The following is a 13,797-nucleotide window of genomic DNA, read 5'->3' as shown; positions in this document are numbered from 1 at the left end:
CAGGTTTTAGAATCTGCCAGATGTTGGTTTGAATCACTGCCGAGCTATGTGATCCTGAGCTGTTTACTTAACTTCTCTAAACCTATTTCCTCATCGGCAAAGTGAAAATAATGCTTACCTTGCGGGCTGTCATAAGGATTAGAAATAATACACACGAGGCACCTCATCTGGTGCTAGAATTGATTTAGCATGTACGTGCCAGGTATAGTATCTGAAACTTGACACACATTTTCTTTATCCTTTACAGCAATGCTGAGGTGGGTACCACTGATATTATTAGTTCAGAAATAAGAAAACTAAGCCTTAGAAAAAGTAACTGATCCAAGATCACTAGCTTCTGAGAGGCAGAGCTCTGCTTTGAACCTATGACTGTCTGACCCCAAAGCCCATGTTCTTAACCATGTATCCTGGATGCCTGCCTAGTCCAGTGTCATGTGACTCACCCGCCCCTCCAGGCTAGACCTGGGAGTGACCTACCCATGGACTGGCCAGGCATCCATGACTCTGTAGTTTAACTGAGGGGGAGTAAGGCATGTTGAGTTCTTATCTTGGGATATGCAATTAAGGCAAAAGAGATTGAGGCCGTTATAAGAGGGAGGTAAGCTGGAAGGGCATGGGTTTATTCAGGGCCAGGGCTGCCTTCATAAACCATGTGTAAGCTGGAGTTGAGAGCAGAAGCCATGTAGAGTCCAGAAAGAACAAGAGAGTTCGCTTGATGATGGATGACAAAGACCCTATGGTTTTGGTTCCTAACCACATTCAGCGTTCAGATCTAGCCCAGACATCTTTGCTCTAGCTCACCATGTTAATTGAGATAAATTTGAGTGAATATCTGTAACTTAATTTTTAGGAAGCCTCTAACCAGTACTCTGTGGCACATATTGGCATTACATTGTAGCTATTTGTAATTATTCACAAACTAGTAGCCATGAAATATAAGCACACATAAAATTGCAATAAAAGGTGGTAAATTTTTTAGTTAGGGAGGTTCAAAGTGCTACAGGGGCACAGAGGAGAGGATGCAGTTATGGAGGCTGGAACATGTATCCCCTCATGTCACCCTGTGTTGACTGTCCTCATGTAAGGCCTGCCACTTAGGTAAGCCATAGGCTGGACTGATAACCGACGCTCTGACGTAGCTACCATGTAGAAACCATTATTTACGTTCTTATTGCTTGTAAGTATGTCTTCAAGTTCCAAATTGTGTTGAATCCAAATTAAATAAATGCTTGCCGTATGATGATAGTCCTACATTTCATTTCTTGGACTTTTTTTTTTTCATTTAGTTAATGGTTATCGATTGAAGCCCAAGATGAAGGGATTAAATCATCTTATTCAAATGGAGTTATCTTAAAAGGTACCTTCCATTATAGTATGAAGTCAGCTTTGGAGCAACTTGGAATTCTTCTCTGGTTATCCCATCACTCCTAATCAAATGAAATCAGTATCATTTTCTCTGCAAAACCTGATTTTTTTTCTGACTTAATTTAAGAGTGGCAAATGAGCTTGATTGTTTTCTGCAAATTTTATTTATTTTGAGTACATTCAGGGTGCATAGCTGCATGACATTCTAGCAGAACGGTTTGAATGCTTAAATTTTTTGATGATGTTCAATTACATGAGAATGTGTCTGAAGCACTTACAGTGCATGGTCCATAGCAGGAATGTCCACCAATCCACTTACCCCACCAAGAAATTTTATAGATTGCATCTTGATAAAAGGTAAGGAAAAGAATAAGCGATGAATCAATGCAGTGTATGTTTACAGAAAGTCTCTAAGTTACAGATAAGTTGTCATGTATGCCGTATTAACAGTTCATAATGGGTTTTCAGTTATGATGAGGCCATGGGTTTTTCTCATAGAACTCTGTCAGAGTAATATTAGCCGTCTTCTAATACTCTTCTGTCTTTCTTGAAAAATAACTCTATTGCTGTGTTCTTATCCAGGGACTTTTATTTTTGTTTCTTTTTGGTTTTGTCTTTTTTTCTTTTGCCATACGCGGGCCTCTCACTGTTGTGGCCTTTCCCGTTGCGGAGCACAGGCTCAGCGGCCATGGCTCACGGGCCCAGCCGCTCCGAGGCATGTGGGATCTTCCTGGACCGGGGCACCAACCCGTGTCCCCTGCATCGGCAGGCGGACTCTCAACCACTGTGCCACCAGGGAAGCCCCAGGGACTTTTAAAGCTGTAAAATTATATAAGAGAGAAATATTGAGACCTGGCTGCAAGTTCAGCTCTGCTGCTAATTAGCTGTAGGAACTTGGATAGGTCACTCGGATTTCTCTGTGCCTGGCTTGCTTTATTTCTAAAGCATTTAGCAGAGTTGGACTAGAGCAGAGGGTAGTAATGTCGGGTATACCTGCTGTCTCTCCACCCTCCCCAACATGGTCTACTGCCTGAGGCTGGGAAGCCAATGTGATCAGAAGCCTTGCTCAGGAGTCACCACCTAACCATCAGCTTTTGTACTTGATGTTAAATCTGTGCACTCCCTGCACCAGAAGATAATGACGATCATTCTTAGATTTACAACTCTATTCTTTTTTTTTTTTTTTCTTCTGCGGTGTGTGGGCCTCTCACTGTTGTGGCCTCTCCCGTTGCGGAGCACAGGCTCAGCGGCTATGGCTCACGGGCCCAGCCGCTCCGTGGCACGTGGGATCTTCCCGGACCGGGGCACGAACCCATGTCCCCTGCATCGGTAGGCGGACTCTCAACCACTGCGCCACCAGCGAAGCCCTACAACTCTATTCTTATAGATAAGAGACCTAAGAGAAAAGGACCTGTTCTTTGCAGGTAGTTTATGTTAACTTTCCCCGTAAGAAAATGGGAACCTGGGTTTGTGAATAATGCTTTTTTCCCCTAAATCACTGTTTGAATAGCAGATTTCATCTTTATTTTCTTTTCTCTTAGCCTCCTTTACCTTCAAACATCTTTTTGATAGAGATGTAATTACATTTTTCCTCGTGCAGCATTTGGATCTTGCTACCTATTCTTAGTCCACCACAGAGCTTACCATTGGCTAAAAAGAAAAAAAAGGCGACCTTCACTTGGGGTTAAAAGAAAGTATTTAAGAAGTTAGAGCCTAAAAGCCCCCCTGTATATATATTTTTAACCAGAAATACTCTTACAGTAAAAGTGAATTATTGCCCCCTTGTGGTAGAGTTATATATTTATCTTTTCACACAAATGAAATTTTCGACAGGATGATTTTAGTTTTCACTACTCTGAAACTCTTTGTCCTTGACAGTGAACCTAAAGTAGTCATGAAAAGAACTCGAGACATTTGTGAAACCACCTCTTTTTGTTTATTCTCACCTATCTTAAACTCCATGGAATCTTGTCTAAACTGATTTTTTTTTCTTTCCTGTTTGGGGTACCAGATTTCTAAGAACTTAAGTTAAACAAATCAACTGGAGCGATCAATGTTGTGTGGAACAAACCTAGATATTATTTAGGTTACTTTTCTGTAGTCTCTACTGCTTCAAATGGGTTGGTAAGGGCTTGGTAATAGAAGTTGTATCTTAGACCCGAAGAACAATAATTTTCTCCAGAGCTATACAATGAGGAAATTTTGAAACACCATGTGCAAGAAATCTTAGTGGTGATACACTTAATTCATAAAGGTTCAGGTCATCCTCAGGATTAGCTTTTCTCTTCCATTTTCATCAAGTTGAACAATGCAACAAGATTTTTTAAACCAAATGGGACTTCCTTTCAGCAAAATAGGCAACAGACCTCATGCCTACTAAAATGTCTTTGAGTAGAGGCCTCGAAGAGAAAGGAAGCCATTTTGTACTCTTCTTTTTGCAACAAAAAATATGGTAAAATTTTACAGATAAAAGAACAGTAACACACAGTCAGAATCGGCTTATTGAATCACAGCTTACAAATTAGTATAAATCTGCATAGGTAGTAAGTATTCTGAATTCTGAATGACTTTCATGTTTGTATGTTTAGAGAAGCCCATTTTGTCAGTTGTCACTCTCCACCAATAGCCTTGTAAGATGAACAAGCCAACTGGTAAGCTATCTCCAGATTGTGTATAGATTTTGAAAGCACATGCTCTTTTTTTTTTTATAAAGATGAAATGACTAAGTGACCACTTGGAAGTTTCAAGTTATGACTTGAAATTCAAGATGTCCAGTGAAGTTTCCTTAGTAGATGGCTTGTTATTTTTCAACACTATGACATTTATTGGTTTGTCTCTAGATTATTTTTTTCTCAAAGAAAATTTGATCACAGTCATCAAACAACTATTGAACAATTTACCAGTCCTTTAAAAAGACAACGATCTCTCTCTGTGAAATGTTTTTAGTAGAGTGTATTTTTGAAAAACCAGATAGATGTTACTTAAAATGCCAATTAAGGAACTCTGTACTGTAAAGGAGCCAAATAGGTTCATTGGCTTTACTCGTTCTAGCTCACTGTCTCTGACTCTCCAGCTGATGTAAATAAATAACCATCAATATGTTGTTCTGAACCATTATGAACAGTGGAAAGATTTTTATCTTGGACAATGTAGAATATAGAGGGGTAGATCCCAGTCATGCTCATCATATTTGCCTACTTGGACACCTTTCTAGATACAAGAAGCTTTGTGAGCCAACATCCATTCTTAATGTCTAAAATATTTAGGTTAGTAGTTCTTAAACTTTCATGTGTTAGATGCAATTGTGACTGATCCCTCCACTAAGGAACCTGCTTACCACCACAGCAGGAATGCTTTTGAATTACAGGCTTTTCCTTATACCCATTTATGACAAGTTTTAGGGACAAGTCATAGTAGTACTCTTGGGAATAAATGTAACTGTCATGGCCTTAAAATACAAAATACTTCAATTCATAGCTGAAAAGAAACTTTATGATTTCTGTAATCATAAAAAGAAGTCATAAAAAATTGTAGTCGGACATTTAGGTAATTTACAATTGTTCCAGAATTATAGTAAACATCTCTATGCAGAAATCTCTGTTCAACTTTAGGTTATTTTCCTAGGATAGATTCCTAAATCTGAGTCAAAAGTTAGGAATATTTTTAATGCTTTTGTGTACATTGCCAGATGGCTTTTCAAAAAGACTGTATCAATTTTATATTCTCATAATGCATCCTGATGCTGTCTTACCATTTTCTCACTAGCTTTTTACATATTTTTACTTTTAAGAATCTTTGCAGTGGCAACTCATCTTAGTTGGAGGTTTTAATTATGAGATTTGATTCTTTAAATATATTTATTAGCTATTTTATTTCCTTTATGAATTGTATTTACGTCTTTTGTCTCTTTTTTGAGCTTTTAAAGTATTTTAGGAATCAGCTGGCATTTTTCCAGAGAATTATCAATCACTCTTAAATAAATAAATCTCTATTGCTACTCCTTCTTGGGCAAACTAAAGTTGCTCATACGAGAAAAAGAAATAACCCAGTTACTATTTATTGTCTACATCTCAGTCCTTGTGGCTTTAGATGTGGAAGCAACCTTCTGTTTCACCTCCAGCACATCCTCTGAAGTATGACAAGGTTCATCGAGTTAGTAGTTACAGACTTCTTGTCCTCAGTTTTAGCTGCTTTGAAGGATGACTGGAGGTGATTCCCAAGTCTCCATGGTGAATTTCATAAATACGGTGAAGCCCAGGTTTCAAGTCAGCATCACAGACTTACCATTAAAATTTAGTAAAAATTGGTACTCGTTCCAGGTGATTAGCCTTGCCATCATAGTTGTGGCTGTAACAATGGTAACTATAGTTAATTACATTTGCATGATGTAGCTTACTTTGCTCAGTTGTGTGTGTATGTGTTTGTGTATGTATATATAGAGAGAAGCTTTTATCTTTTTCCACAGTCACAGCTACTGAGTTTATTCTTCAATTTTCTTTCATTGTATTTACCATTAGGAAGTCTTTCTCAAAGCACTTAGTAATCATAATGCAAACCCTAGACAGCCTTTGTACCTTACTGATGTACGTACAATAACCATTGCTCCGATGATAAAAAGACTCTTACCTAAATCTAGTGAGAGGAAAAATCATTTGAAGACCTTCCTTGAATTGGGGAGCTTCTGAAAGAATGAAATTCATGTCCGACTGGCAGTGGAGTCAGTATTTTCACAGCTTCATGTAATTTGTAAGTCTGCCTGATATCTTGGTTCAAAATAATCTGTCCTATTCCTGATTCTAAGAGCAGCAATCTACGGCTGGATGTTACAAGTATTTCCATAAGGGACTGTTCACCTTTTCCTGTAGAAGAGTTGATAGGTTATCCTGTTGGACCATTTCCACATGTGTGCAAGTCAATGTCATTATGTTGGTTAGAGTGTGGCTTTGATAGCATCTTTCTAACTTTGTTCATTTTGATAATAACCTTGTCTCGCTAGTGATGGTTTACATACCTTTTCATCCTAGGAACACAACTTTTTCACACGATGCCTCATGACTTTCTAGTGAAAGATAATTGTAGCATCTTCATCCTATAAATGCAGAAACTGAGAGTCACAACCACAATGTATTACCAGACATCTCAGTTACAAGACTGCCTACCTGCCAGGTTTCCTTCCTCTCAGAGAGGACCTTTCTCTATTAAACCACATTGTTTTCTTTAAAAACTGTTATATCTGGGCCAGTCATCTTCTTGCATTCATATAACAGTGCTGTAAAGATTTGCTCTGTAGATCAGATTCTGCCTGATCTTGAAGAGATTTCCCCAATAGTAATTTAAGGCCACTGCATTCTTCAAGTACTCAGGACAATGATATGAAGAATTTTTCATTGGAGTTGGACAGAGCTGAAGGCTGACAATCTCCTCATAAAACTCAAACCTTTTCTGCTCATCCTGGGCAGTATATTTGCCGAGTCTTCTCTTGTGAACTGAAAGTAAGAAAGTTAAGTCCATGGGTTGAATTACTCTTTGGGTGAATGGCATCATATTTGCCCTTAAATGCTCAGGGTGAATGTACTTGATAATGTGGAACAATCTGAAACTACACAAGTCATTCTCTGAGTCTAAGTTCATAGTCACAGATGTAAAGAAGTTAAGTGGAAACAAATTAGCATACTTGTAGGTCCAATATAACTTATTTTCAAATATATAGATAAGAATAGGGATATATATTTCTGTTAGCCTTAATCTTACCAATTCCTTATATTTGAAAATCTTAGTAGAGTTCAGAAGAAAATGTGTGCAAGACCCTTTTCATACTCTATGTTAGGTTATGTTTTAATATTTTACTACTTTGAGTTGGCTTAAAGTCCAAACAACCTACTATGGACCACAAAATATTTTCAGGTAATTTAGAACTATCCATGGTCAAGTCTTGGCTAATCGTCTTAAGCCTTTGGTATTTGCAAATATATCCTACGTGACACATGGCTGACCAAAAACAAAACCAAGCAGTGAACAAATAGCACGAGATGTCATTTAAAAGAGACATCTGAGGAAAAATTTTAGGGTTGTAATAAGGTCTCCCAAAACATCTCTAGTTAGAACCAGTACCATAAAACTTATCGCCAATGGGATAATCATATAATCTATAAAATAAGTTTTCAGAAGCATTTCTGAATTTTTTGTCCCAGTATGAACTGCTTTATGCAAATATTGAGGAACTTCTATTACACAATGTTCTATCAGCTAGCAAACACAAAAACTACTTGATATTGACAATTACATCAGAATAATATATTGATATTAGGTAAATGACATGAAATTAACCTTCTTTGAAAATGAGAGTTTGCAGTCACAGCATAGATTTGCTGTTAGTGAAGGAGTACACATCTAACATTCAACTACGTAATTTATACAAAGAATTGAAATGGTGATTGGGAAAGGTTTTCTTTAAATTATATTCAGTATATTTTTATCTTAACAAAACACATTTTAAAATCTAGGAATGTTTGCATTATTTTTTCATTTAATTTTATTTTGTTTCTAAAAGAAACTCCAGCCTTTAAATAAATGAAACACAAACTGAATTTTTACATGGTAGTCAGCAATGATTTTTTTTAACTAAGGATTTTTTGGTTGCTTTTTGAGAGAAAATATAGAACTAAGAAAACCTTCCTCATAAAACTTTATAAGTGAAACTTCTTTATAAATATGCTATTTTATGTTAAGTATTTCATCTCTCTGTCCTTATTAGGTGTGTCTCATCATTAGAAACAGTGTTACTAAATAGTTGTAACTTTACAGTTTCTTTGACTAATGATGCCTTGGACTAAAGTTTCATTGGGTAGGATTAACTACGTTTTAAGTTGGCAAAATGCCCTTATAACATAATGCCAGAACTTAATGAGAACCAGACGTTAACTTCAAGGACCTTCATAATTTAATATGAGGCATGCTTATATTCTTATTATTTTACTGTGGTGTCCTATTAAAAATAAGTTATTCTTTTTTATCTTTGTTCTTGTGATAAAAAGTTGAACTCAGCAAAGTTTTACTTATTGAATCTAGGGTCTTACGAGTAAGACTTTTCCATCCTCAAACAAGACAGACCCTTCCGATCAGAAAGAGCAGAAATGAGAACCATCTCCCTTACTTAAAAATCTCATGGCATCCTTTAATCTCCTGTGACTCTGGTTTCCTGTGGCTCAAATCTGTCTTCCTAACCTGTGGTCTATTTCTTTTCCATGTCTTATATCAGCCACTTCTCCATTGCCTGGATTGAAAAGCTGACCAGCTATATCCCTGTAATGAAAGGATCTTGGGAATATTGAGTTTCTTACGTGTGGGAAGGATGGAGAGCATGGATTAGAACGGAATGTTCTATTTGTGGTACTGATGACTGTGGTGTCTAATAGCTATACCTCACAGGAAGAGAAAGCTTAAGTTTTGTGGAACTACATGATAAATTGGAAGTAAGGACAGGTAGAGGAGGAAGAAGAGCTGACGGGAGGATTCTTTCTAGTCTGTGAGGAAGAACCTTCCTGTCCTGAAGGTGTATAGCACCAAACTTCTAATGCAGATGAACTTTCAAGCTCTTTTCTGTTCTAAAAATCCCATGATTCCTATATGCTTAGAACCCAAAGGACCTAAAGCAAATGCCTATATTCCTTATTCTTTTTTCTCACAGTCCTACGTAGACATACTTGCAAAGAAATGCTGAGACCTTATAAAGACTGGAAACCATACCACAAGATGGAAAAAGTAAAATACAGCAGAGGCAAAAGGAAAACTGCATCCCAAAACTCCTGATGGAGGAAAACCTCAACTATTTAGCTGTGGTCTGTGCTTCCTAGTGGCTAAGGCAAAGAGGGAAATAGGATAACAGGGTGTGATTTTCTGGTAGTAAAACACACACCTATCAGCTCTTCAGAAATAAGCAAGCATTTTTCTTGCTCTCAATAAGACCAACTTGCCTAGGAGGTTTGTATAAGAAGCCATAAGCCACATAAAAATGATGTCCTCATGAATTTTTATAGAAAATAAAGTACTCCACATATGTCATTTCATTTATTGGCCTTTGGAGAACACTGAGGGAATAATGTTAAAAGCTAGACGTTTTCTTCTCCCGTGGGGGCAGGGAGAGGGGCGTTTGAAACTTCTGGTATATTTACTGTAGATAGATGCTTATTTTCTTTTGACCCACTGACATATGGAGAAGTAGAAAGATGTAAAGATGTCTAGTAAAGGGTAGCATTGTTAAAAGGAGGAGGGGATAAATGGAATTTTTGTGGCAGAATGATATTTGCAAGACTGATCAGGCCGCTGGGAGATTTTTAAATATGCCAGTTCCCTGTAACAGGAAGATCAGTCTCTGTTTGAGACAGCATATCCAATTTAGTAAATTATTATTATTCCGTCAAAATTAATGTGAACAATTTTCTCTTTGAGGCTGCTTTTTCCATAGGTGATGTTTTCCAGATGGGCTTTGTATAAAACTCTTAATGTTTTGTGTTTTCTTTCCTAGAGAAAGAGCCTTTTCTGACATGTCTTCATTTCTTTCTCTTCCCCCTGTTGTAGGGAAGAGAGCGCCAAAGGCAAAGGAGAGAAAGAACAAGAAGAAGAAGAAGCTGATAGAAAGAGCCCAGGAGCAACACAGCGTCTTCCTAGCTACAGACAGAGCTAACCAGTAAAATAAAAGACACAGGGTGGTGTTTTTTTTGTTGTTTGTTTGGTTGGTTTTTTTTCTTGGTTGGGGGTTGTTTTTGCAAAAGTGCACAAAGCTACTCTCCACTCCCGGACACTGGTGGGTTGCATTTGCGCTGCTCGGACCAGTACCTGTTCCCAGTCACGTTGTGAGAGGAGGAGCCACGAGCGTGGTCTCTGTGTTATTTATGCTTTGATTTGCATCTGGAGACTGTGAAGGCGGGAGCTTGCAACCTGCAGCAGTGGCAGCAGGAGTAAGTGTACAGCATGTGACTCAGCTCGCTGTGCCCCCAGAGAGAGCCACCCCTGGTCCCACAGAGGGGCAGGAGGTGTGAGGCTGCAGACCCCCCACTGGAGAATTGACTTGTGCATATTTATGGAAAGACAGCGCTTGGCAGGCACAGTGCTATTTCGCTTGTGACCTTTATTTCTCATATTGCATTTTCAAGGATCAAGGTATGTGGATATCTGCTTAGTGTTACCACACGTGGTTCCCAACATCTGTTACCTTCCAACTCTTGTGCACGGAGACTGCTTTTAGCTGGGGTTCCGCTGCAGGAATTCCAGTTCAGTTTCACAGCAGCTTGGATGTGTACATACTCTGCTGGGGCTACATATAAACCTCTTATTTACTGTATTTATGCTTTCTTCTGTGCAACAAGTCATACCTGATTAATATTATGTCACTTTGTTTCTAGTGGTTCCTAACCATTGTCTGGTAAATGACTGTTCTAGTTTTGCGAATTGATGAATGTTTTTCTGCCCCTTGAAACTTAACTTTTCTTTTCTTTGTGGGCTTATTTCTCATTGTAAGGATAGGATAAGCTAGTTTGTACATAGGGTCAAATGACCCCTGTCAGAGAATTTGAATATCAATAGACCTTCCCTACTCCTGACCCCAGCTAAAGCTTGAGGCCTCTGGCAGTCAGAAGCCAAAACTCCCTTTGAGTCTAAGATGTGATGACTTTATGAAACACAACTGAAAACATGAGGAATTACATGCAGTCACTTGTAGTACTCATCATGCAGTTTCACAGGTCAACTAGAGAATTTTTCAAACTTTTAATTGCAAACTTCAATATGTATAGTTTCCATTTAAAGCAGTTCCTGACTTGCAATGACAGAGCATCTATCAATATTCTTAGGTCAGTGTAGAAATTACCATCTTATGAGACCATGCGTAGAACTGGAGGAGAAACATAATTCCTACAACTGCTGGTCAGATCTTAACAGGACTCCTTTGAACCAGAATTTCTTTCTTATCCAAGACAGAGAGGAACACTGTGCAGACTTCCCAGGTGACTTTCAGAGCAGTTGTTTCAAAAACATCACTGTCCACTTGGGGGAATCAGTTCTTAGAGGGTTTTGAATCGGCTTCTTCCAAAAGCATCACTATCTTCCTGGATGATCCAGAAGAAAATTAGAACAAAAAGGAATGGCTGCAGATTTTTGAGGAAAAATACAAAGGTAAAGCCTTTTTCTCACCTTGCATTTGCTAAACTACCTCTTCTGTATTTTTGTTTAACTTTTGAGTCAAAAGCATCTTACCAATAAATATGAATGTCAAATACGTCATTATGAAAATACTATTGCTATGAGATAATAAGCCATATATGAATGTTGTATACAACTTTAGGGTTTGCATTTAATCCTAAAGTGTTCACCTCCTTTCACATCTATTTACACTATATTCCTATTTACTAAGTGGGGAGGGGGCTTCTTTATATAGTGCTTCATCGTTAATAAGTCAATACCTGTTCTGTTTCTGGGATGTTCTTTTAGTGCATTAAAAAAAATCAAAATTATTCTTGTGGAGATATTCTTTTCTTTAGAGATATATTTAGGGGAAAAAAATATTTAACAACTGTACCGCCAAATATTGGTCCTTAAAAAAAAGCAGACAAATTTTTAAAACCTATGTTTGTAACTACATGTAGGACACTAACTAGTTTAGCTATAAAGTGCACTGCAGCAGAGTGATTAAGAGTGGGGATTTTAGAGCCACACTACCTGAGGTCTAGTCTAGACTCTGAGGGTCGCCTGGGGCAAATTATTTCATCTCCCCAGATCTCAGTTTCCTAATCTGTAAAATGGAGGCAACAATATTACCTATGTCGTAGGGCTATGTCTTAAAGACTAAGTAAAATATGTGTAGGGCTGTGTCTTAACGATTCAGTTAGGTAAAATGCATAAAGTACGGTCAGCACAGCATGGTATAAACTAAGCAATGCACACGTTGTTACCTGTTACTCTTGTTGCCTCTGTCCTTAGCTATTTATTTCAAAAATAATTCTCCCTACCAACAAAATAGAATATATTTATGAAATCATCACTTCCCTTCAATCTATTTTTTTTTATGTCTGGATATTACTTGCTCAAACTTTTACTCTTATGGGAATTGATTAAAGCTACCTGATTTCTAAGCCTTTACTTATAAGCAAATACAAACCAACAGAGAGAGACATACTATAGAGTAATTTACAGCTTCATGGTAATTACCCGAAGAAGATCTCGTGGTTTTCCACAAATGGCTATACCATTCCTATACTTCATACAATGTATGTTAAGTAGAACATATGAAACTGGTTTTCTTAGTATTTTCGGGTAGCTTAGCATCTGTAAAAGTAAAATATGGGACTACAACTTTCTCCAAGAAGCTTGAGTGGTATTCTGATAGGGATTACATTGAATTGTAGATTGCCTACAATCTACAATTGTAGGTAGTACTGTCATTGTAATCATATTAATGCTTCTAATCTAAGAAAATAGTATATCTTTCCATCTGTGTTATCTTCAATTTCTTTCATCAGTGTCTTATCATTTTCTGAGTATGGGCCTTTTGCCTCCTTAGATAGGTTTATTCCTTTGTATTTTATTCTTTTTGGTGTGATGGTAAATGGGATTTTTCCCTTAATTTCTCTTTCTGATAGTTTGTTGTTACTGTACAGAAATGCAATAGATTTCTGTATATAAATTTTGTACCCTGAAACATTACTAAATTCATTGATGAGCTCTAGTAGTTTTTTGGTGGCATCTTTAGGATTTTTTATGTATAGTATCATGTCATCTGCAAACAATAACCGTTTTTACTTCTTCACTTCCAATCCCTATCAAAATACCAATGGCATTTTTCACAGAACTAGAACAAATTTTAAAATTTTTATGGAAACACAAAAGACCCCAAATAGGCAGAACAATCTTGAGAAAGAAGAACAGAGCTGGAGGAATCACACTCTCTGACTTCAGACTATACTACAAAGCTACAGTAATCAAAACAGTATGATACTGGCACAAAAACAGACACAAAGATCGACGGAACAGAATAGAGAGCTCAGAAACAAACCCACACACTTATGGTCAATCTACAACAAAGGAGGCAAGAATATACAATGGAGAAAAGACAGCCTCTTCAATAAGTGGTGCTGGGAAAACTGGACAGCTACATGTAAAAGAATGAAATTAGAACATTCTCTAACACCATATACAAAAATTTTTTTAATTGGATTAAGGACCTAAACTTAAGACCAGAAACCATAAAGCTCTTAGAGGAAAACATAGGCAGAACGCTCTTTGACATAAATTACAGCAATTTTTTTTTGGATCTGTCTCCTAAAGCAAAGGAAATAAAAGCAAAAATAAACAAATGGGACCTAATTAAACTTAAAAGCTTTTGCATAGCAAAGGAAACCATTGACAAAATGAAAAGACGACCTACTGAACAGGAGAAAA

General features: G+C 37.4%; 1 protein-coding gene across 1 annotated transcript in view; it reads left to right on the top strand.

Annotated features, from left to right (window-relative positions):
* Positions 1 to 11,830, top strand: part of RSPO2 (R-spondin 2) — a 161,816-nt gene extending 149,986 nt beyond the window's left edge. The window contains exon 5 of the mRNA XM_060127796.1: positions 9,943 to 11,830. Within this exon, the coding sequence (XP_059983779.1) occupies positions 9,943 to 10,055 (113 nt within the window). The 3' untranslated portion in view covers positions 10,056 to 11,830. The remainder of the gene's footprint in view (positions 1 to 9,942) is intronic.
* Positions 11,831 to 13,797: the final 1,967 nt, after the last annotated feature.

This window comes from Lagenorhynchus albirostris, chromosome 17, assembly GCF_949774975.1.
Source record: "Lagenorhynchus albirostris chromosome 17, mLagAlb1.1, whole genome shotgun sequence".
Taxonomy (NCBI): Eukaryota; Metazoa; Chordata; class Mammalia; order Artiodactyla; family Delphinidae; genus Lagenorhynchus; species Lagenorhynchus albirostris.
The sequence above is the reverse complement of the archived record's forward strand: the minus strand, read 5'-3'. Positions and strand labels throughout refer to the sequence as shown.